Source organism: Exophiala spinifera (assembly GCF_000836115.1).
Source record: "Exophiala spinifera strain CBS 89968 unplaced genomic scaffold supercont1.7, whole genome shotgun sequence".
NCBI lineage: Eukaryota > Fungi > Ascomycota > Eurotiomycetes > Chaetothyriales > Herpotrichiellaceae > Exophiala > Exophiala spinifera.
Window position 1 is genome coordinate 645861 of NW_015622519.1, and position 22675 is coordinate 668535.

The 22675-nt window shown below is 50.8% G+C and overlaps 8 protein-coding genes across 8 annotated transcripts; 4 read left to right on the forward strand and 4 right to left on the reverse strand.

The window, feature by feature from the left end:
• Positions 1-1144: 1144 nt before the first annotated feature.
• On the forward strand, positions 1145-3413 carry PV08_09212 (ATP-citrate synthase subunit 1; the record flags this gene model as incomplete). The annotated part of the gene is made up of 5 exons (XM_016383532.1): positions 1145-1338; positions 1398-2800; positions 2853-3044; positions 3122-3255; positions 3309-3413. 5 exons carry the CDS (start codon positions 1145-1147, stop codon positions 3411-3413), a joined length of 2028 nt encoding a protein of 675 aa, XP_016232155.1.
• Positions 3414-4172: 759 nt separating this feature from the next.
• On the forward strand, positions 4173-4563 carry PV08_09213 (uncharacterized protein; the record flags this gene model as incomplete). Its single annotated transcript, XM_016383533.1, has 2 exons — positions 4173-4296; positions 4376-4563. The coding sequence occupies 2 exons, from the start codon at positions 4173-4175 to the stop codon at positions 4561-4563; spliced, it is 312 nt and encodes a 103-aa protein (XP_016232156.1).
• A 1080-nt stretch (positions 4564-5643) lies between these two features.
• On the reverse strand, positions 5644-7236 carry PV08_09214 (uncharacterized protein; the record flags this gene model as incomplete). Its single annotated transcript, XM_016383534.1, has 1 exon — positions 5644-7236. One exon carries the CDS (start codon positions 7234-7236, stop codon positions 5644-5646), a length of 1593 nt encoding a protein of 530 aa, XP_016232157.1.
• Positions 7237-8508: 1272 nt separating this feature from the next.
• PV08_09215 (uncharacterized protein) lies at positions 8509-9955 on the forward strand (the record flags this gene model as incomplete). The annotated part of the gene is made up of 3 exons (XM_016383535.1): positions 8509-8899; positions 8946-9035; positions 9102-9955. 3 exons carry the CDS (start codon positions 8509-8511, stop codon positions 9953-9955), a joined length of 1335 nt encoding a protein of 444 aa, XP_016232158.1.
• A 668-nt stretch (positions 9956-10623) lies between these two features.
• PV08_09216 (uncharacterized protein) lies at positions 10624-11448 on the reverse strand (the record flags this gene model as incomplete). Its single annotated transcript, XM_016383536.1, has 2 exons — positions 10624-10871; positions 11016-11448. The coding sequence occupies 2 exons, from the start codon at positions 11446-11448 to the stop codon at positions 10624-10626; spliced, it is 681 nt and encodes a 226-aa protein (XP_016232159.1).
• A 734-nt stretch (positions 11449-12182) lies between these two features.
• On the reverse strand, positions 12183-15635 carry PV08_09217 (uncharacterized protein; the record flags this gene model as incomplete). The annotated part of the gene is made up of 1 exon (XM_016383537.1): positions 12183-15635. One exon carries the CDS (start codon positions 15633-15635, stop codon positions 12183-12185), a length of 3453 nt encoding a protein of 1150 aa, XP_016232160.1.
• Positions 15636-17598: 1963 nt separating this feature from the next.
• Positions 17599-18717, reverse strand: PV08_09218 (uncharacterized protein; the record flags this gene model as incomplete). The annotated part of the gene is made up of 4 exons (XM_016383538.1): positions 17599-17813; positions 17864-17959; positions 18008-18127; positions 18186-18717. The coding sequence occupies 4 exons, from the start codon at positions 18715-18717 to the stop codon at positions 17599-17601; spliced, it is 963 nt and encodes a 320-aa protein (XP_016232161.1).
• An 809-nt stretch (positions 18718-19526) lies between these two features.
• PV08_09219 (uncharacterized protein) lies at positions 19527-21565 on the forward strand (the record flags this gene model as incomplete). The annotated part of the gene is made up of 4 exons (XM_016383539.1): positions 19527-19774; positions 19977-20537; positions 20624-21056; positions 21170-21565. 4 exons carry the CDS (start codon positions 19527-19529, stop codon positions 21563-21565), a joined length of 1638 nt encoding a protein of 545 aa, XP_016232162.1.
• Positions 21566-22675: the final 1110 nt, after the last annotated feature.

The window sequence follows — 22675 nt, forward strand, 5'->3', positions numbered from 1 at the left end:
GTGCTCCGTATCCTTACGAGGAATGACTCTCCTTCTCGCAACGCTTGAGACCTCCCTAACTAATAGCCTACCATTGAGATCGATCACCCCCCCTTGTCAGCCTAGTGGCCGCGCTGGCCCTGCGAGGATGACGATGCATGCTGCATTTGTTTGCAGACTGGACTCAGCTGCCGGTTCCATTGAGACCACGCATCGTTCTGTTGCAAGTCTCTGGTACTCCGAACTCCGTTCGTCATGGAAACAGAGGTAACCTGGCAATTTCCCTATGAGGTCTCCATTACAGCTCCGATATGGTCCCGATGTATTGGAGGCGTTCAGGATATTCGCCGAATGGTATCGAGGAGAACATCGTGCCACCCGGGGATACGAGATACGTTGACCGGACTCCGAACAGCAGCGCCAACGAGACACGCGACGACTCGACGCGGGCCTGGTTCCCCTGTGGCTCTGTCCAATGTCCACGCTCCACTCTCTGACGGTCCAGGGATCAGGCCCGCCAAAAGCTGAGTGCCAGCCTTTCCGACGACGGGCCGCAAATGGTCAATAATAATGGTGAACTAGATAGCAATTGAGGCTTGCTCGTTAAGGGGGTGTACAATAGTGGACTAGCACCCGTCCGGAGTATCTCAGGGCGAGAACAGAGAGGCTTCACGGTCCACAGAAAAGTCTCACCGCAACGCAGGGATCAACAAGTTGGGGGCCGCCATGCTATTTTCGGGGGGGACCGCCAGCCCTTAGCACCCGGAGCTCAACAAGCAGCCTCTCCAACAAATCGCAGAGACTGCGAACTACTGTGTACAATCTGGCATTCGTTATTTTCTCGCGGGCGCACCCAGCATCATCTCACACTCCACACCAATCTGGTAAGTTGGACCACCGCCAGATTCACCTCGAACAACTTTTTCTCACTCGGTCGGTGTTGGTGCTTTTCGCTGAATTTCAACCGACAGTCTCTCTTCCCTCCCTCCACATCTACCACGCACTCAACACTCCATATTGTCCAAAGGTAAGTCTACGAAAAGTGCGAGGTCTCTTTGCCCTCTACCCCTTCCTCAGATTGTATATCGTCCCAGTCTCCCACGGCACTTCAACTAACGCAATGGGGCTTCCAGTTCGTCAAGAATCTCCTCAAGACTCTCCTACCATGCCTTCTGCCAGCGGGCCTGCGCCCATCTCCAATGGGTTGCCCAAAGTGAACATCCCAGATGGCAACAACTCGCCGGGATCAGAGACACCGTTCTCTGCCAACGACAACATCCGTCGATTTGACCCTCCTTCGAGGGTTCTGAGCCCTGTTCAACATGCCCTCTTCCACAACAAGACGAGATGTTTTGTCTAGTAAGTAACAGACGTGACTGCTGAATCAACGACGGAAAGAGATCTAACAGAGGGAACAGTGGTATGCAACCCAAGGCCGTCCAGGGAATGCTCGACTTCGACTTCATCTGCAAGCGAACGACCCCCTCCGTTGCTGGTATCATCTACACATTTGGCGGTCAATTCGTCAGCAAAATGTACTGGGGTACCAGCGAAACTCTCTTGCCAGTCTACCAGTCCGTGGACAAGGCTTTCGAGAAGCACCCAGATGTTGACACGATTGTGAACTTTGCGTCTTCTCGATCAGTCTACAGTTCGACTATGGAGCTCATGAACATCCCCCAAGTCCGCACCATTGCCATCATCGCAGAAGGTGTCCCTGAGAGACGTGCCCGTGAGATCATGATCAAGTCGAAAGAGAAGGGAATTACCATTATCGGACCTGCTACAGTCGGTGGTATCAAGCCGGGTGCGTTCAAGATTGGCAACACTGGTGGTATGATGGACAACATTGTGGCCTCCAAGCTGTACCGCAAGGGCTCGGTTGGTTATGTCTCCAAGTCTGGTGGTATGTCCAACGAACTCAACAACATTATTTCCCAAAACACCGACGGTGTGTACGAGGGTGTCGCCATTGGTGGTGACAGATATCCTGGAACCACCTTCATCGACCATCTGATCCGATACCAGAACGAGCCTGAATGTAAAATTCTGGTTCTTCTAGGTGAAGTCGGTGGTGTCGAAGAGTACAGAGTCATTGAGGCGGTCAAGAAGGGCCAAATCACCAAGCCCATCGTGGCTTGGGCTATCGGTACCTGCGCTAGCATGTTCAAGACTGAGGTTCAATTCGGCCACGCCGGTGCATCTGCCAACTCTCAACTCGAGACTGCTGTTGTCAAGAACCAGTCGATGAAGGAGGCTGGATTCTTTGTTCCCGATACCTTTGAAGAGATGCCCCAGGTCCTTGCCGAAGTCTACCAGAAGCTCGTCAAGGAAGGCACGATCAAACCTGCGCCAGAGCCAGTTCCTCCCAAGATCCCCATCGATTACGCCTGGGCCCAGGAATTGGGACTTATCCGAAAGCCCGCCGCTTTCATTTCCACCATTTCCGACGATAGAGGTCAAGAATTGCTCTATGCCGGTATGCCAATTTCAGATGTCTTCAAGGAGGACATCGGTATCGGGGGTGTCATGTCTCTGCTGTGGTTCCGTCGCCGATTCCCTCCGTTTGCCAGCAAGTTCTTGGAGATGGTCCTCATGTTGACTGCCGATCACGGTCCAGCCGTGTCTGGTGCCATGAACACCATCATCACAACCCGTGCTGGCAAAGACCTGATCTCTTCACTTGTCGCCGGTCTTCTCACCATTGGTTCCCGCTTTGGTGGTGCTCTTGATGGTGCTGCCGAGGAGTTCTCCAAGGCCTTTGACAAGGGCTGGTCCCCTCGTGAGTTCGTCGACACCATGAGAAAGGAGAACAAGCTCAGTATGTCTGCCCTCGGTTGTTGTATTGCCCAAAAAGCTAACAAAGTCTGTAGTTCCTGGTATTGGACATCGTATCAAGTCCCGAAACAACCCCGATCTTCGTGTCGAGCTCGTCAAGGAGTATGTCCTGAAGCACTTCCCATCTCACAAACTACTCGACTATGCTATTGCTGTCGAGACTGTCACCACATCCAAGAAAGACAATCTCATCCTCAACGTCGATGGCTGCATTGCAGTATGCTTCGGTAAGTTCAAGATACCTCCAGGGCTATCTGGCTCAGCTCTGTTCTTTCTCCCGCTCCGCGGCTGACAGTATCTTTAGTTGATCTGATGAGATCGTCTGGTATCTTCAGTTCGGAGGAGGCCGAGGATTACATGCGCATGGGTGTCCTCAACGGTCTGTTCGTCCTGGGCAGATCTATCGGTTTGATTGCGCATTATCTTGATCAGAAACGCGTATGTTGTCCTCCATATCCTTCATTCGACCACAAAACTAACAACATTTGTAGCTTCGGACCGGTCTCTACAGACATCCTTGGGATGATATCACGTACCTTCTCCCAACCCTGGCCAAGGGTGGCAGTGGCGAAGGCAGAGTTGAAGTTTCTGTGTAGAGCGATTTGGAAACGAACTTTTGGGGCGTCTCTGATTGCAGTGGTTGCTGCACCACGTCTTGGCTCGGCGTTGTTAAGAGTTGGGCGAGTTCCAACAGGTCCTCAAGGGATGAGTGTTTGGCAGTGTGTAGGTAACGAAGGGCTCATGATGACAAGATAAAAATTTATGTGCTTTGTCTCGGTTGGAAGGTGCAATAATGAGTGTACAACACTATATGGCACGCACCCGCATATGTTGATCAGATTATGACCACCATGCACTGATTAAGCGATACTTTTTTAACATTGTTGAATTCCTTTCCTTCGTATGGAGGTCTCCTGTGAGCCCGTATGAGTTGTTTCACTATTTATCGCAGAACAGAGAGCGGTCTTAGCGGCGAAGACCCTCTCCTGTATTGTCATTTGTTCTCGTCCAGGATAACGGATGCAGTGAAAGCTATGTGATTTATCGACCTACAAACTTGTGTTGGAGAGTGCAAGGCTGAACTCCTGTTGACGTTCCAGGGAGCTGACGCCTCGCCATTCTTTCCTTAACGGGTACACGCATCTAGCTTGGTTCAGTCGCGTTTTCTGCCTGGGAGAAAAAAAGTCCTCTTGGCTGCTTTCTACCTCCCCCGTGGGCATAACATACAGGTATCTACTGTACTCGTACTCTTCTTGGGTCCCGAAGACCAAGCTCAACATTCGCCGTCCCTCCCCCCAAGATCAGGGAAACTCCTGGCCCTTACTTCATCCTCGCAAAATATCCTAGCTGACGCGATGGCTGCCAACAATATCCCATCCCCCTTCGTCACGCTCGTTTCGTCTGATGGCTTTGAGTTCCATGTTCGCCGTTCCGCTGCGTGTGTCTCTGGCACGATCCGACGCATGTTGGACACACAGAGTACGGATACGCGGCCCCCACCCCTTCTCGTCTACCCCTTCTCGTGCCATCAAGTAATACTGACACACGTGGCCTGCAGGCAACTTCAGCGAAGCTCAGACGGGCGTGTGCCACCTCGAAAACATCAGCGGTATCGTTCTGGAAAAGGTCGTGGAATACTTTTACTACAACGAAAAATTCCGAAACAGCGAAGGCGTCCCTGACATGGACATACCGTCTGAATTGTGCCTGGAGCTTCTCATGGCCGCAGACTTCCTCCTGACATGAAGAAGCACAAGAAGAGACTTGGCTCCCCTTTCGAACGATTTGCAGGACATGTCCCTACCTACCTGACCTTGATGGGAATTTGTCCTGCCTCCCGCAAGATTGCACAGTACGGTGGTCAGCTTCGGCCATTCTGGTCCAAACGTGTCCATCTACACGAGCATTTGCTCTTGATGGTCTTGGACTTGCGCTTTGAGAACGCACAATCTGACGCCCATGCTCAAGCTCAAGCCGAGATTGAGGATTCGGACACCGTCGTATAGACTCGCAATATCCGGCCTGATGCGTCATCGCATCGCGCGACTAGATCAACCGGCGTTGAATGAACAAGTGGATCCGGCACCTCTTCATGAAGACCAAAAAATGAATCCACGCCATCCGTCGGTCGTGCCGCATTTGAGCATTGCCTCTGGTTGCCGGAAAGCGTACCACATCCTCATTGACCTCCACGACAATCACGGGGAGTGAATTCAGAACGAGGCTGGACAGAGATCAGAGAGTAAATTACCTCGTGTACAAAGCTGACACTCGTCCCCAAGAACAAGAAACGAACATTTTCTTAAATCCCATTTTATCCCCCTTCTCCAACATCCAACCCATCTCAAGCATATACGTTGCCTGCCTCTCCCAAGGGTTGACGTCTATAGAAGATGGGAGATCAACTCCTACTCCCTAGATCATCAGGCAGTCCGCCTGGCACTTTCTCCATGCTGATATCGGACGTTCTCTCAAGGGGAGACAATACAGCACACAGCACCCACGATGCGATGCTTGTCACCATACTTATAGTAGTAATGAAATTCGTAAAGTTCAACTGTATATCTGAGATAGTCCATGTTGGCCCACCGGTCTTTCAAGGTCTACTAGGGGTATCAAGTCTATAAAATAATGTCTCTATTCCACGCTCGTTCCCATCTTCGTACCAGTGCCATGCACACCACCTAGACGTACCCGTCTTGGGTGCATCTCGCTGGTAAATCGATCACTTGCTGTGACTGAACTCTCGAAAGCATAAGGTAACCGCTCGCCCACCCAAAGGACGGAGTTCGTGTACGTCGCGGAAAGACCCAAGGGGAGTTCGTATTATTTGTTTTTTGACTGCTGCTGATTCTGATTCTGATTTTGACCCTGGTGGCTTTTTCCCCCCCTCGGAGGAGCGCCCGACTGACCTGATCGTTTTCCCTTGGACCCGGCGCGGACTTTTTCTTCGTACAGCTTTTCCGCACCGAAACAGGCATCGCTGAGCCGGAGATAGCTCACCACGCCCATGTCGACGACTGCGAGCAGGACGTTCCTCCGACCGTGCCGGATGCGGGTTTCTAGTCTGCCGGCCTGCTCTTTCGTCAGGGCATCATCGGGCTGCGAGTCCAGCAGGGTGCCGACCTCTGAAAGTGTCGGCATGGACGTGGTTCGCGCGTCGACGACGGCGATACGGTAGTCTGGAGGAGGGGGCGCGCTTTTACGGTAACTGGTTTGCGCGTTGGGTTTCCACACGTGGAAGTGGATCCGGAAGGGAGCTTTTGGGGTTGTCGGACTGGATTGAGAAGAGGATTTGTTTTTGTCGTTGGTATTGGTATTGGTACTGTTGTCAGATTCACGACTGGGTAAAAGAGGCCCAGTGGGATTGTGATAGGGTATCAGAGACAACGCGCGGAACATGTCTGTGTAGTTCCTGTATAGGCCTGCGGCAACGAGAGGTCCGGTAGCGGTACATGCGCCGTCTCGGCTTGGGTGAGAAAGCCATGATACAAGCCTGTGGATGAGACTTGCGGCGTTAGAAATTGCATTAGGTATAATGTGTGGTGGTGTGGGTGATGACGATGATGAGAAGGCTGAGGAAGATATTGTCAGGTCTTGAGATTCGGCTTGTGAATGGTGATCATTTGCTGGAGATGGGTCTTCATCGTGCCACGTTGGCGCCCGTTGAACAATGTATCCTATTCTTCTGAGCCCGGCGTAGACGGTGTATCGTTCAAGCGTGAGGCCGTCTTTGCCTATGAAGCTGGCATAGGCACCTTGTAGACTCATGGGCAATTCACCGATTTTCAAATCGGGTTCTTGCTGCGTTTGTTGGGGCTCGATGTTGGTACTCTCCTCGGCTCCTTTGGTGGGTGCCGCGCTCTGGTCGGTGTCTTCACCTTGGTGGATTGAGACGTCGGTCTCTTCTTCACTCTTCTCGTTCTTGTTCTCGCTCTTTTCGTCCTCAATGTCGGGCCATCGGATGTCTAGAGTTCCCCGTTCCAATAAGAACAGTGCCTCCTCCGGCAAAAACCACGTAAAGTTATGTCTGTCAGCCAGTCCTAATGTCTTCGCAAGCGTTCCTTTGAACTTTGGAACCACGACGCAACGTCCGTTCCTGGCTGCGCCTGCGGCTTTGTCGTCCCATCTCCAATCTTCCTCGTTGGGCAGATACTGTCCCACGATATGCTTGCCTACATGGGTTCTGACGCCACTGAGCGCATTGTGCATAGCAAGGCGCGAAGCATCGAGGGCAGAGGCTTGCGATCGTGTAGGGTTGGGTTCGAAATCTTTGTCCCCTCGCTTTGGGACTATCGTTTGTCCGCTCTTCGCGGCGGTGATTGAAGAGAGGAATCGAAAATCTTGTGTCTCATCTTCGAAATCGTCAGGGTTCGAGATGGACGTTGTGGGAATGGCATCTTCGTCTGCGTCTGCCATTGCTGAGGGATAGAGGGCGAATCAACCGGTTTTCGCATGGGCGCATGCGTGCATTTGTGTTATGCGCAGAATGGACGACTTGCAATTGATCTGAAGCGGAGAGGGACATGAGTCGTGCGATCAAAAAGCCGCGAGTCATGCTGACTCCCTATCTTATCTTAGCGTGCCCAGCCTCACCAAAACAACAAGGCTGAGCTCCCCCAGGGGTCCCGAAGGCCTTCACTTACCATTGCTAAGAGACATACTCCGTATTCCTTGTGCTTAGGTTAATATGACACTTGCCAATGAAACAAGTCTTGCATCACTACAGTGTCAACGGAAAACCCAACATGCGCAGTTCGGATGAATATAGGTCTCGATAGTGGTAGTGATGCCCTCCTTGGAGTTACCCTGCTGAATCCGTAAACAAGACTTTGAGACGTACTGCGGTAGCTGTGGCTGCATCGCAATCTAAACATCACAATGCCTCAGATGGTCAGAGGGTATCACTCCGGCAATTCGTAAATTACATGTAGATAGTTTTCAATGAGCAAACTTTCTGACTTCTCAGCATCACGTCTCAATATCTGAGACTCTCATGAACAGTGAGACCTATCGAACAAGATCGGCGCCACAGAATGCGAAGTCACTTGTAGCGTGTCTCTTCACAAGAGCTCACTGGTAGGGTCGCAGCTCCTATAATCTCGAGAGCATCAATTAAGAGCCAAGAAAAAGACGGCAAGAGACTTTGACCAGCTCGAACCCAGAAGGGATTTGCGACTAGACCTCTTGACCTTCTCTTTGCATGCGTAATCGAACTAGACGACTCGAAGATTCGAACCCTCGGTGCGGATCCGCGTGTCGAGCTTGGTCAGGAGCCGTGAAGAGGGGGAATCGAGGTGGTTATTTCAGAAGCAAGAAGGGAGAGGAGGAAGCGGGGACAAACAATAATCCGACGACACCTTTTGTCATCATTGGGGGGAAAAGAAAAGATAGTGACTAGCATATTGAGGGCAAAACACTCAAGGAACATGGTTCGTCGACCGACGCGGTGGTTCGCTAGAAACTCCTCCGCACGAGCGATAAACCAATCAATATCATACCACCGGCACCCGCGGAACCCACTTTTTTGAATGGAAGTCGTATGATACTCAGGAGGCCGAGAGATCGAGATCCGCCAGGAACAAAAACATCCTCGAGTCAGCAGATTCACGACGTACGGATAACAACCGGCATACTTCTCGTATAAAAGGAGGGGAAGAAATTGGCCACACCTTGAACTGCGTATCCATCATGACTTCCGCCGCAAAGAGACATATACTTATTAGCCTGTCGCCCGTCGTCGGCTCAACCACTGAAGGTCTGCTGTTCTCCTACGGTAGACGACCCACGCAACAGATACGTGCGGCTTTTGCAGGACGCTATTGTGCGAGTTACGCCAGAAGTGCTGTGAACAAGACGTCCGCGCCAACCCGACAGCCAGCACACACAGCAACTTGTCAACATAGCACTCCCGCCTTACACACGAAGAACTCCTGGAGTCAACGGAGCTACGCAACTGTCAGCAACGATAAATCAACTATGAAGGCCCTCGTCTACAAAGGAACCGGCCAGTTTGCTCTGGAAGATAAGCCAGTGCCTCAAGTTCAGGAACCCACGGATGCTATTGTTAAAGGCAGGGGCTGTCCCTCGGACTAGATCCAGATGATGTTTTGCTAACTAGGTTGTAGTCCTTTATACCACAATCTGTGGTACTGATCTCCACATCGTTAAGGGAGATGTAGCGACTTGCACTCCCGGTCGGATTTTGGGCCATGAAGGTAGGATACCCTGGGTCCTTCTACATGCCTTGAGAGATCCGAATGAATACTGACCACCCTTTCTAGGTGTTGGAATAATACACGAGCCAGGTGCAGCGGTCTCACGATTCAAGAAGGGCGACCACGTCCTGATCAACTGCATCTCCAGCTGTGCCACATGCGAATACTGCCGACGCGGGATGTACAGTCATTGTGTCAAGGGCGGATGGATTCTAGGAAACACGATCGATGGAACCCAGTCGGAGTACGTAAGGATTCCTGTTGCAGACTCCAGTCTCCACGCTGTGCCTCAAGGAGTGGATGAGAAGGCATTGGTAATGTTTTCTGACATCCTGCCGACTGGCAATGAATGCGGGACAATCAATGCCAACGTACAGCCCGGGTCGACGGTCGCCATCGTAGGCGCTGGTCCCGTTGGTTTGGCCGCACTCATGACGGCGCGCCTCTACTCACCAAGCTTGATCATTGTGATTGACCAGGATCCAAACCGGCTGAAGGTGGCTCAGGACTTTGGCGCGCAGTATGTGGTGAACAATGCTGAAGCGTCAGCGGAGGAAGAGGTGATGAAGATCACGAACAATGTCGGCTGTGATGCAGTCATTGAGGCCGTGGGTGTGCCGGCCACGCTAGAACTCGCACAGGATCTGGTGGCTCCGGGCGGGACGATCGCAAATGTCGGCGTTCATGGGACGAGCTGCTCTCTGAAGATGGAAAAATTGTGGGATCGGAATGTATCCCTCAAAACTCGCCTTGTCGATACTGCAACAACCCCGATGTTGCTGAAGATGTTTGCTGCGGGTGGGTTGAAGGCTAAAGAGTTGATCACCCATGAATACAGTTTCAAGGAGATGGAGAAGGCATACGGAGTGTTCCAAGCGGCTGCTCAGCACCAGGCACTGAAAATGTTGATTTCGGTCTAGGGCGTTTTAAGGATGTGTCCTTGGGGTGGATGAGTTGAGAGGATATATCTGCGTGATGGTGTTTTCTGTGATTGACCCGAGCTTATCCTACTCTATATCCATTGGCTCTTGAAACTTTAAAATACGTGGTATCGTAATCTTGCTTTGGCTCGGGAGTGTAGGTACCACTGACTACAAGGCCCTCTCGTTACCCTTTTCAGTGTCCAACCATTGCAACGCTCATCGTTCCCATATACCTCATCCCTACTTACCTACGATGTCCGACCGCCGCCCCGTACTCCCTTCACGCCTACGGGCCAGACACTACCTCATCCAAGTTTACTCCCAGTGTGCTCTTCGAGTGGTAGTGTGCGCTATTGTATCGGAACACCCACTGTATTCTGGCTTCTCAAGCGGAGGCTCCTTGAAAGGTATTTATGCCATTCACTCGACCCAGAGGAGCGGCAGCGGAGCAACAGCGACAGCAATGTCGGCAGTAGATGCGAAATGAAGAGAATTTGAATTGTCTCCTTTCTTTCCCATTTAGGATGCATTCATGATAATTGCGCCAGAACTCCTCTGTCATTTTATTTCCATCACTCCAGATTACCACCGTCATGAACAACCTCATTTCGCCATGTGCACAATTCATCTGCTAGAATAGAATGCCTGGAAGAAAGTGTGTGTGTTTACTCAACCAGGACGACTTTGCCGCCAGCCAGTTCGTCAATGTAGGCCAGTTTTCCGCACCCCTGACTTGTCTTCTTGTTTTCTTCACGCAAGAGCACAGCCAAGACCTCCACAGGTGGTTCTAAGCCGAGCATGTTCGCTCTCCTCCAGCGCTGGAGCCTCTGGATACCAATGCAGGGGCCAAATTGGGAGGAAAGGTCAAAGTGGCGTAGGATCTTTTCATGCAGAGAGAGGTTCTCTTGGTGGACTGTTCACAAGAGATGTTAGTCTCCTCAAAGTCTTTCAGTGTGTAACGCATAGGGCATGGACATGGAAACATAGTGTGCGACGCCCGAATACCAGTGGAGGGACGGTGAGTGGTGCAAATTCAAAGGGGAGGGGAATTATATACCTCTCGGAGCCAGTCGGCCATCCTCCTCAGCCTTCCAGTACTTTCGTATCTGCGCATCTGTGATCTTCTCGGCTGAAAGTTCTCGCTCGTCCTTGTCTTGAACAGAAGACTTCTTCTTGGCCTTCGGGTTCGTCGTCCTCGGCTTCAGCGGTGACTCTCGTATGGCAACGTCGACTTCCTTTAACTCCGGCTCTTCTGGCGTGGCTTGAACTTCAGTCAGTTGCGACTCGTCGTCTGCGTCGGGTTCGGGCGTCTCGATCTCATGTTCAACTGGCGCTGGAGTGACTTCTGAGAGCTTCGAGGCGGCCTTCTTCGCCGAGTCGTCTTGTCTTGCGCCGGGTTTAGTAACTCTTGCTGAATTGTTGAAGGAAAGGCGGGACTGGGCGTGGGCTGACGTCGAGCCCTTGGCCGATCTGCGACCGCGGGGAGGCATGATTGCTAGAAGAATTCGTGGGCGTGCTTTTGGACTGGTGTTCTGTGTGATAGTCGCAGAGTAAGTCTTCTTGTGGACCTTAACACTCGTATGATGCTGTCGTATGTTCAATTATGTACCAAATATATAGTAGTACGTACCACGAATGAAGTGGATGACGTTCTTCAATTTCCCTCTTGCCGCTGCCTCAGCAACCACTTCGGGTAAGGGACTAAAACGCCAAAACACGTGATGTGACTCGGGAAACCTTCCATGCTGGGTATAAGTATTCTGGACTACAACAAATCCAACACCGGCCTACCTTATTACGCCGTCGATGTCAAACCAGATACTATGAAGCGCCTAGATTGCCAGCATAATGCAATGGACAAGTACTGGAAGAGTTTGAAACACCGTCTCCAAAGTTATGTACCGCGACAGGAACCCCGATGGGGTAGTCAGACTGCGTGCAATCACTACCGGGATCAGAGTAATCTTGCTGCATTCCCTGCATTTAGCCATGTTCCTGAATTAACGGTGAGTAGATTCTTGAATCCGCCATTCCTGTTTCAATATAATAGCATCGTATGACCAAAATTCCCTGGGGCTCGGGTCTCAGACACGTACATATCAGTCCACATGCTCTGGTCGGTTGAAATGCAGGTGTAAACGGGTGCAAAAGCGCAAGCACATGCAATTGGAGAGTATAAATCCAGGACTGCGGTGTACTTCGCGGCAGCCTCTAATAGTGCTGTTCAATCACCTGGATCCTCTGGCTCAAGCTCAGCGCCCTTATCGAGCAAAAGCTTCACTATTCTCTCGTGCCCGCGAGCGGCAGCCCATGATAGAGGTGTCCTACCACATATATCCTTTAGATCGACCTCAGCGCCTTTCTCAAGGAGTAATTTCAGTATTGTCTCATGCCCATTCATAGCAGCATGAAATAGAGGTGTGCGACCAGAACGATCCTTTGACTCAATATCAGTGCCCGTCTCAAGTAGAAGCTTCACTGTTGTCTTATACCCCTTCATGGCTGCCCATGATAATGAAGTTGTACCAGAACCATCCTTTGACTCAATATCAGCACCCTTCTCAAGGAGTAACTTCACTATTGTCTCATGCCCCTTCATGGCTGCCCATGATAATGCAGTTGTACCAGAACCATCCTTTGACTCAATATCAGCACCCTTCTCAAGGAGTAACTTCACTATTGTCTCGTGCTTGTTCATGGCTGCCCATGACAATGCAGTTTGACCGGAATTGCTCTTTGACTCGATCTCAGCACCCTTCTCAAGGAGTAGCTTCACTATTGTCTCGTGCCCATTCCTGGCAGCATGGGAGAGAGGTGTGACACCAAAACGGTCCTTTGACTCAATCTTAGCGCGCTTCTTAAGTAGTAACTTCACTCCCGCCTCATTTCCTCTCCCGGCCATCCACGACAATGCGGTCCTCCGATCAGTGCCAGTTGACTCAATGTTAGTCATGGCTGAAGCATAGAGCGCAAGAAGAATATCGTCGCCATGCTCTGCTAAAAAAGTGAGAGGGCCTTTTCGTTGTGGGAAAGTGAAGTTGAGTGCAAGGTTGATTTGTTTGTTTCCATAACGACAAAATTGTTGGTAGAGATTATGAAACGGTGATGTTGTGGGCTGAGTATCCGCATGGACTTCCAACAACACGCGGACTGCTTCATCGCTTCCACTAGCTAGGGCAGCAAAAATGGGGGGGCCGTAGCGTTCGCCTTCTACATCAAAACATGACGGATTAGATGGGTGAATTCTAATCAGACTCGCCAGGTTGTTCTCCGCCAAGAGATATAAGAAGCTCATGTTTGGAGTGTGTCGGCGTACTTCGTGTCTTTCGAACAGGTTGTCAATCCACACCCATTTGGCGAGCTGGAAAGTGTGAACAAAATCACTCTGGTCGACTCCAGTAGCTTGTGCCTTATTGGCGTGGTGTAAGACATTACGTACGGCGTACTCTAGGAATGGAAAGTGTTCAGCCGCAGATTGGCGGAGGAGCGCAGCTTGTTCGGTAAATGCCTTCGGAAGTGAGTCGCAAATATCACCTATATAGGTGGTGACGTCGATTCTCATGTAGTTCAGACAGCAACCCTTCAGGCGTTGATGGCTTTCCCCCTCGAAGCTGCTACTACCGCTGAGATCCGGCCAAAGCTCACTTAGACCATTGTCTTTAATGAGAAAATCTCGTACGGATTCGTGAATGAATTGCACCGTCGGGGTCTTCGACCGGGTAAGTTCAGCAAGGCCCTTCGACGAATTCAGCACAAACCGGTTCATGTCGTCTGCAGTAATGTCCTCTGGGTTCCAGGTGGTCATATACTCGGAATCGGGAGCGAGATCTGCCATCATAGCAAAGTAGAATTCTTCTCGCCGCAGCGGCCGTTTGGCAAAGAGTATCCATTGAAGACATAGCAGCAGATCGTTCATGTTGACACAATCCTTCGTCAAGATGTCTTTAAAGAGCTCCCCGAGCCTAGTGGGCACCTCCTGGATTTTTTTCTTTACGGCAAATATACGGCCTCGCCTGAATTCTTCGTTGAGAATCGGAATGACTAAAACCGCCCACAGGAAAACACCATTGGCCTTTTCGCGTATCTGCGTTCTGACCTCCTCAATGACTTTCCCCTTTCCAGCTCTGAGGTGGCTTTGGACATATTTCTCCAGGTCTTCAGCATGACCGTCTTCGTCTTCCAATGTCAGCTGCCGACCACCCCGGATGTCGATGGTCGGATAATGGCGACTAGCGAAGCAAATAGAGAGCTGGGTTCCGTGTTCGAGGGCGGTTTGTCCGAGCTCCTCAAAATAGAAAATCATTTCCTGAACCTGCTCCTCATCACATTCGTCGAGGGCGTCGATGAAACACTTCAATCGTCGGTGCCCAAGCCGTGTGACAGCCGCGGACAAAAGTCTACACAGCGTTTCGACTGTCCACAACGGCGATCCGCGTTGATCCGTTAAGTTGCCCACATCATCCAAGCCCTGTAGCTCCGTGTCTGTCATTTTGGTCAGGAGCTGGAATAGGAGAGCTCGATACATGCCCACAGTTGACTTTTCGAGTTCGTCCCCTCTGGCGTTGAAGAAGAAGGAGAGAAGAATCTCATTCTCCCGCCTTGCTCTCTCAGCACACGCGAGAGCGAACTTCACCAAGGTCGATTTTCCCGCGCCAGGCTTCCCATTGATCCATAAACATCCACGGTGCTGGTATATTTGCTCAGGATCAATCCAATCCAGGTAAGCACGGTGCTTCAACAACCATTTGCACGTTGACGAATAGGCCGTTTTGATCGTAGACCGCCGCGAATCCATTTGCTCAAAGCCCAGGGAAGCCAGCATCGTCTTTCGACGATCCAGCAGCGCTGCTTCTTCCGCAGGCGTCGAAGTTGATTCATAGCCGCGTACAACAAGGTTACTAGAGTTCGAGGCGACAAAGCTCTGCCCGATGCCCTCCAGTTGTCTCCGAATGTCTCTAGCGATGGCGTCCTTCAGCCGGTCAAAAGCTCTATCTCCTTCACCGTAAACAGGAGGCATGGACACGTTGAAAATCCCCAGAAGGCAGTATGCCTTATCTTCTACCCGTTTAGTCTCGCGTCGAAATGACCATCGCATCCGCTCCTCGGGACTAAAATCTGCCAGAGAGTTCTGACGGAGAGCTGCTCCAGGGATTCCTGTGACTTCGTGGATGACCTGCTCCAACGTAGCTTTGTCGCCCAGGTACACTCCTTCCCGAGAATAAAATTCGACTCGTCTAGGAGCCAAAAGTTCTTGCAGTGTCCAGCCCCGCGTAAACCATCTGCTTTTCCGGAAGGCCGATTCCCAGACTCGAGTGCTTCCCGTGTAGTCCCGTTTGCCAGCCGAAATATCGGACAGGAAAACGTAACACCTTTCTGCGTTGGCGTACCACCGAAACATAGACACGATAGCTTCTGAGAGTTCAACCAGATTTGTTTTGTCGATACAGCATGTATCCACCCAGAAGTACTCTAGACCGTCTTTCTGAGCTTGCTCTGCACAGAACTGAATCTTTCTGTAGCCCGCCTTGCTCTTGCAAGATTTGCCTTTCAAATCGTTGAATGTTACTTCATCATCATCTGCTCCCCATGTATGAGAGAGGATCGCGTAACCTGGAACATTGTCGATCAAGTCTTTGGTCAGACTTAGTCCACCAGGATCAAACTTCAGAAGGTGCATTGTGAAGGATTGAGAAGCGGTGAGCTCTGTAGAGAAATACAGAACAGGTTTCAATATAAGACAACACTTGTTGAGATATGTGTCATGCAAAGTCTATTGTCGCAATGGAAACCTGTTGAGGGAGGTCGCCTGAGGAACATTGATGAGAGGACATCAGCTCGTGCAATCAGGATCGGGTCGAAGCCAGGATTTGTTATACCAGCATCGATGAGGGTAGGAATTTGTGATCCCGCCACCAATGGAACTCATTAACGATTTTGTGCAGGCACTTATCATCGAGCCATTGCGGCGGCTGCGCAAGAGAATCTGAAGAGCACACATTGAAGTGTGCTCAATCAGGCTGAAGATCGACTACGAGGCGCAGCTGCGGTCTAGAACAAGCGAGGCCTGGAAGACATCAAGTGATTCGGATCGCTCACCGCCAGAGGGAGAATGGTAAAATTATGTAAGCCTGAGATCTCGTTGACACGCAGCGCTAAGAATAGTTTAGTCTTTAAATCAGAAGTACGGAGTACGAATCTGAGGATAGTGGGATCTATGTTCCTAAGGTTAGGTCTCGTAGTATTGTAGATTTCTGAATACGACTGCAAAGGTCAAAAATAGACAACATACTTGGGAAATACTTTGCCACTTTGGTGCTGACCTTCCTCTTCATGGATGAATTGCCGCTATTGATGAGAGTTTCTTCGGGGTCAACCCCTTACAGACCGGCTACTCCAATGTCACCGAGCCTTTGTGCAGCTAAAGAAGCTTGTCGATGAAAGCTTGATCATGTCCATTGCTCTGGATCGCGTTTCAAGGGATCCTTTCACGTTTGACGCAGACCATGAACCCCCGCTTGATGAATTGTGTGACGTATGTTTATCTACCATGAATCAGACTGACCTATTCGACGCGACTGAGAGTGAAAAGGCCTCAGAAGATAGATAATGCTATGGAGCGATGGCACCATCAGACTGATAGAATGGAAATATCCAGGGCTGCTTCTCTTGGTTGTCATCTATGCTCTCTTCTAGAAGTGCCGTCAGAAGATTTGTCCGTGGGCCAGCAGTCTCTTGTGATTATGTATGCGACTAAGAACTATCCTGCAGTGGCACTCGGAGTGTTGAACAACCAAGGCGTATGCAATGCGCCTATCACAAATGCTCCTATTACGCTGGAAGCGACCAAAGAGTGGGAACTCTGGGGTAACTGGCGCGATGTTTCAACCGCCTCGAACTCAACAATTGACCAGGCTAGGAAGTGGCTCGACACTTGTGACAATGAGCACAAAGAGTGCTCCGAAAGGGGTGTTTTCTCTTCTGTGCGCCCGAAGAGAATTGTTGTATTGTCCAAAGCTACCGACGATAAATTGTGTGCCGGGGTATGCGAACAACCAGACAATGGACCAAGCATTCCATATTTGACCTTATCATGCAGCTGGGGAAAAGGCAAGAGACTCAAAGAACTGGGCTTGCAGTGGACGATTGCCAATAATAGAATTCGCATGCTTATAGTGAAACCTTGGGACCAATCGTCAATGAGATGGCGACGGATTGGAGTCTCCCAGATTTGGTGCACTGGAGGCTGTTGAGAGAGTGCCCATACGCCCCTGGCGAACTATCGACCTGGTTTGAGACGTGCGATAGTTGCAGGACCATATGACCACCTTCAATATGAAGGTCAGCCCTGAGTATACTGTATGAGGAGACGGATAAGTCTCACAAGTACCCAGACCAAGCGCATGCAGTGTCGAGGCGGCGTTTGTCTTAAACGTTTAGGTGGTGTTAGGGGTGGCTTATAGGCCTTAGGTGCCTATTCTAGCAGGGTGAGAGCTCAGAAGAAATGGAGGTGTCCCGGTAACATCACGTGTTTTGACTTTTAACTACCCCTTTGGCTTTTTAGACATTGAACAGAACCCCTGAGAGCGAACAACACACTTCAAGCTCTTCGGATGACTTCTTCACGCCATGCTCATATTGGATCAATAACTTCCTGAATACCGTTGAATAAGGTGATCCTCAGCTCTGATAGGCTCGAATAACGGCTTTTCGCCCGGTTTGAGGCAAGTCGGAATACACTCAATAACCTGATCGAGTAAGCCTTCGTTGAAGAAGGCTACGGAATATCTGTCCTTGGTCGACACTGGAGAGATGACCCGGTGTAATGTGGATGTGTAATTGTTGTTGGTCCATCGTTCTGCTCTTCAGGTCAAACAGTGCTCAATGCAAATGGTGGAACTCACCCACCCATCATATCTCCTATGTTGACCACAAAGGCGTCCTTCACAGGTCTCACTGTATGCCATGTTTGTGTTGGCTTGTGGAACACTTCAAGGCCGCCGACTACGAATGTCAGCAAGCTAGCTTCACCCCTTGTCGCATACTACCTACTGTCATCTTGCAACAGTAGCGTCAGAGCGCCAAAGTCGGTGTGCGCACCGATCCCTCTCGTTGCTTGAGCCCTTTCAGGGGTCGTTGGGGGATAGCGGTGAGCTCGACACATTGAGATTGCTGTGCCACCGAGATGGTCAGTTATATGACGTCGAGTTCAGGGGGAGGGCTTGCCCACAATCTCTGCTACCCACGAATGCGTCAAAGTACTCCTCATCTAGGTCCAGGCTAAGTGCCATCAAGCGGAACATGGTCTTGCTGAGCTGGAGCACCTCCTCGAAATACTCCCAAAAAACCGCCCGGAAGCCCGGCAGGTCATCTTCGGACGGCCACTGGTTTGGGCCTTGAAGGAAACGAGCATTCTCTGGGATCTCGGGTCCTATCATGAATCCCTCTTTTTGGTCGGAAAAGGTAGACTCCAGTTTCTGCTCGCCTACACTTTCGTAGCCGCGAAGACATTTGGACCGACTTCTATGCAGTGCATTCTTGGTGGCTGCCGGTAAAGCGAAAAACTCAGCAAGCTTTGCGAGTAGTTGCGCTCTCAATTCAGCCGACACCGGATGCCCGATGACTTGTAAGAAACCGGGCGACTGGCACGCCGACCGCAGCTCGTTGGCGACCCGAGCTATCTGGGTTTTGTCTCTGGTGTAGTAGCCCGAGATGTCTATGATGGGTATCTCTATGGCTTGGACCTCAGGTAAGGACCCCATTTCCGCCAGCGTGTGTTCTTCAAAGTGCAGACAATGAACTAGTCGCTGATGAGCGCAACTTTATGCGACCGGTGGGCTCTGTCATGAACCAAGTGAGGGCTGGGCCAGTCTACTCAGCGGCCTCGTCTAGTTAAAGGGCCTGCATCTTTGTTGTTCTGGACCCAGACAGACTTCGTCGCTTCTCGGCGCAGTGGGTCCAGCGGAGGTCTCCGCAACGACGATATCAAAGATACTGTCTGGAGTAAACGCTCTCCAGATGGATGACCCCGATATTGCAAGCCTCGACCACGCGAAAGACTAAAATCAAGGAACCGAACAGATACCATATGTCCAGCGTGCGCTCTCTGGGCTCTAAAAGTGCGGGAACGATAACACCAGCAGATACTTATAATACTTGGCCGATGCTCGGATTCTCTTATCTCTAGCGAATAGAACGCCTCCACTTGTCGATGCTCAACCTTGAACTTCCCTTCTATTATATCTGTTGATACCGAGTTATCAAGTTATCTCTCCTCGTTATCGGTCGAAAATTTATCGGCACTGATAGGGTCCTATATCGGGAATGGCTGCTTGACACGGATGTCTATCGTCCGCGTAGTCCACCGCTCGAGTATCTCCGAGCCTAATTCAGCATTCGAGTAGCTCCGTCTACACTCTTGGCCTGGTCTCACTACGATGGGACATATCAAGATGGCTATCGTCGCCAGAATTCACGGTTCGTTCTCCAGGCGCCAACACGACGAGCCTGGTCCTGCCGCAGACGCGAAAGTTGACTGACCCCCTTTTCGCACACAAGAAGGTATAGCATCATGTCCTTGAGGTTGTCCAAGATCAAGGAGGAGGTGAAGAAGAAGAGCCATGTCAATGGCTGGGTCCTGGAGAAACAGGAGTCCAGTTGGGCTCCCGCCGGCACGTGGTCGAATATCGATCTGGACATCACCCCTGTTGCACGTCGAACATGGACCAGCTGGACTATATTCGGCTACTGGTTCAGCGATGTCATCTCTATCCAATCATGGGAAACGGGTAGTACGATTCTAGCAGTCGGATTGACTTGGTATGTTTCCTATTCTCCCATTCTCAGTGCTTCAAGATGCTGTCACGTGACCAATACCGTATCACGTGACCAAAATTGGTGGTGGATGTGTGAAGACCAGCAGCAAAATGGCAAAGCCAGGATTGGGATGGTCTCTCGATCATGCTCAGGGTGTGGTGTCGTGTTGGTGTCAAAGGCTAACACCCAGACCGCTCTCAAACAGGCGTGAAGCTTTCTTCGCCATCATCTTTGGCTCCTTCGTCATGGGCGTACCGATGACCTTGAACGGATACTCCGGGGCCAAAACTCATGCACCGTTTCCTATCATTGCACGCGCATCATTCGGCTACCACCTTGCAAAGTTTCCTGTTGTTGTGCGGCTCATCACGGCGCTGTTCTGGCACTCGATCACGAACTTCCTCGCAGTTGGAGCCATGACTCAGGTCATCAGGGCTATCTGGCCGAGTTTTCGGCACATAAAGAACCACATCCCTGAATCGGCGGGCATAACGACGCAGCAAATGATCGCGTACTTTCTCTTTTGGACGATCCAGTTTCCGATCCTCCTCATCCCACCACACAAAATGAAATGGCTCTTCACCGTGAAGGTGGTCATGTGTCTAGGTACGATTCTCGGCATGACGATATGGACTTGCACAAAGGGCGGCGGCAGTGGACAGATCTGGGATCAAAAGGCCACCGTCTCCGGGTCCACCAAATCCTGGCTCATCATGTGGAGCTTGAACAGCTGCACGGCGTCTTGGTCTACAGTGGGAGTGAACATGTGAGTACCTCTCCCTCACTACTCATCACCGAGTACGATATAATCAGGGGATATGACTGACGACTCCTTTTTTTATCTACCTACAGCCCAGACTTCACTCGATACCTACGCAAACCGAAATCCGCATACACACAAGCGTTCATGTTCCCGATTATCTGCTCCTGGATTGCTATCATTGGTGTCGTGGTGGCCTCTTACTCCTACGGGATCTTTAATGAGACAATCTGGGACCCCATTGTTATCATCGATTCATGGGATGGCGCGGCAGGCCGAGCAGCAGCATTCTTCGCAGGATTATCTTGGGCACTGGCTCAGATAACGGTGAACTTGTCAGCAACTGTTGTCTCTGGTGCTAATGACCTTTCAAACCTTTTTCCGAAATTTTTAAATATAAGAAGAAGCTGTATTGTTATTACCATTCTCGGAGGGTGGGCCATGGTACCATGGAAGATTCTACACAGCGCCAGCTCCCTACTTTCGTTCATGAACGGGTTGGGAGTCTTTTTGGCTCCAACTATGGTTCGTTCACCTCCCTTTTAATTACCCAAGGCCTAAAACTCCCAATTCCCCCCTTCAGAAGAGGGAGCGAGAAAGGCGTTACATCTGCTGACCGTTGCCCGATTTCAAAATAGGGTCTTCTCATTTCCGACTTCTACGTCGTCAAGAGACAACACCTGGATCTTCCGGCCCTTTACGAACCCCACGGACGCTACCGTTATCACTGGGGCGTCAACTGGCGCGCGCTCCTTGCTCTGCTGGCCTCGATCGTGCCCTGCCTCCCCGGATTGGCCAACACGGTCAACTCCGACATCTCCATCGGCGGTGCGATCTACATCGCCCAGTTCAACTGGTACTACGGCTTCTTCGTCTCGTTCGGGGTCTACGCCGTGCTCAGTCTGCTGTGGCCCGCGAAGGAGTCCCTGGTGCCGTGCATGATTGACTCCATCGCGCAAACGGAGGAGGAACAGATCGACCTTGAGAAGAAGGAGGCCATCATTACCACTAGCGATACGACCAAGAAGGAGTGAAGAGACCGACGTTCATGACTCTTGTCTCTGTCTCAAACCCAGCCTGACGGGGTGATTCTGACACCACTCTCTCCCTTGGATTTTTGTACATAGTCTCTTTTGAGCTAGTTATTTTCGTCAATGGAACCTTATGGTTATGAGATCCTGATGTGACTATAAGGTTTTTGGGGTGAGCCATTTCAGGAATGCGTACAATATAACATAGACGAAGAAATTGGTGAAGCGATTCATCAAAGATGAAAAAAAACCCCTGAGCAGGGGAGACCGGCCTATAGATTTGATATTACTTCTGCCTAAGCTCTTCTAACCAAGGGACGAGAGAATCATTTGAGAACTTATGTAAGCTCGGCTTCAGTCGGTGTTGATTTTCATTGGCATTGTCATTTTCTAATTGATACGCGGGTATTACTTGGCTTTTGAGAGACTTGTACAAGTCTAGAAACCGCATTGTATCTGTCTTCATCTCAAATCTCCTCCTAATTGTACATGGCAGCCTAGGCGGGGATCACGAGTTTGGTTTCGGCTTTCCTTTCATGTTGCAGGGTCCTTCCAAGACATCCCGAAGAGCGAATGGAAGATTCGACTGCAACAATTGTCCTTAAGTAGTTCCAATACAAACACTGTTGAATCAGTGAGTGTATGCAGATCCCGCCATCGACCGCCCCCCAGGGAAGGCAGTCGGAAATCCTTCCGACTGCCAATCCTGGATCCCCAGGTAGATCTGCAGAACTACTGGGGGTTGGAAACACCTGAAGTTTGTGTCTTCCTTCACCATCCCGCAGAGTTGTTCCTGCCCTGCTCACAGAGTCGGTGTGAAGTTGGCTTCAAGGTGGACGCTAGGTCTGAGCGCCTAAAAGGCATGGCTCTCTGGCCACTTTCATATCCTCCTCATAGGATGGATATGTAATCGTAGGACTGAAGAAGGTGCATGTTCAGTTGCTTCAGTGCTGAAAAGCTTTCGAAGGGGGGTGCCTCCGAGCTGAAAACTCCCCTGCCATGTCCGCAGTGGGATGTCCTGGTGACCATGTTGAATCCTCTTAATCGAATGAACACGTCATATCGTGCCACTGGAGGTCGACAAGGTCGTCTATGTTGAGTCCTTGGGTTCTC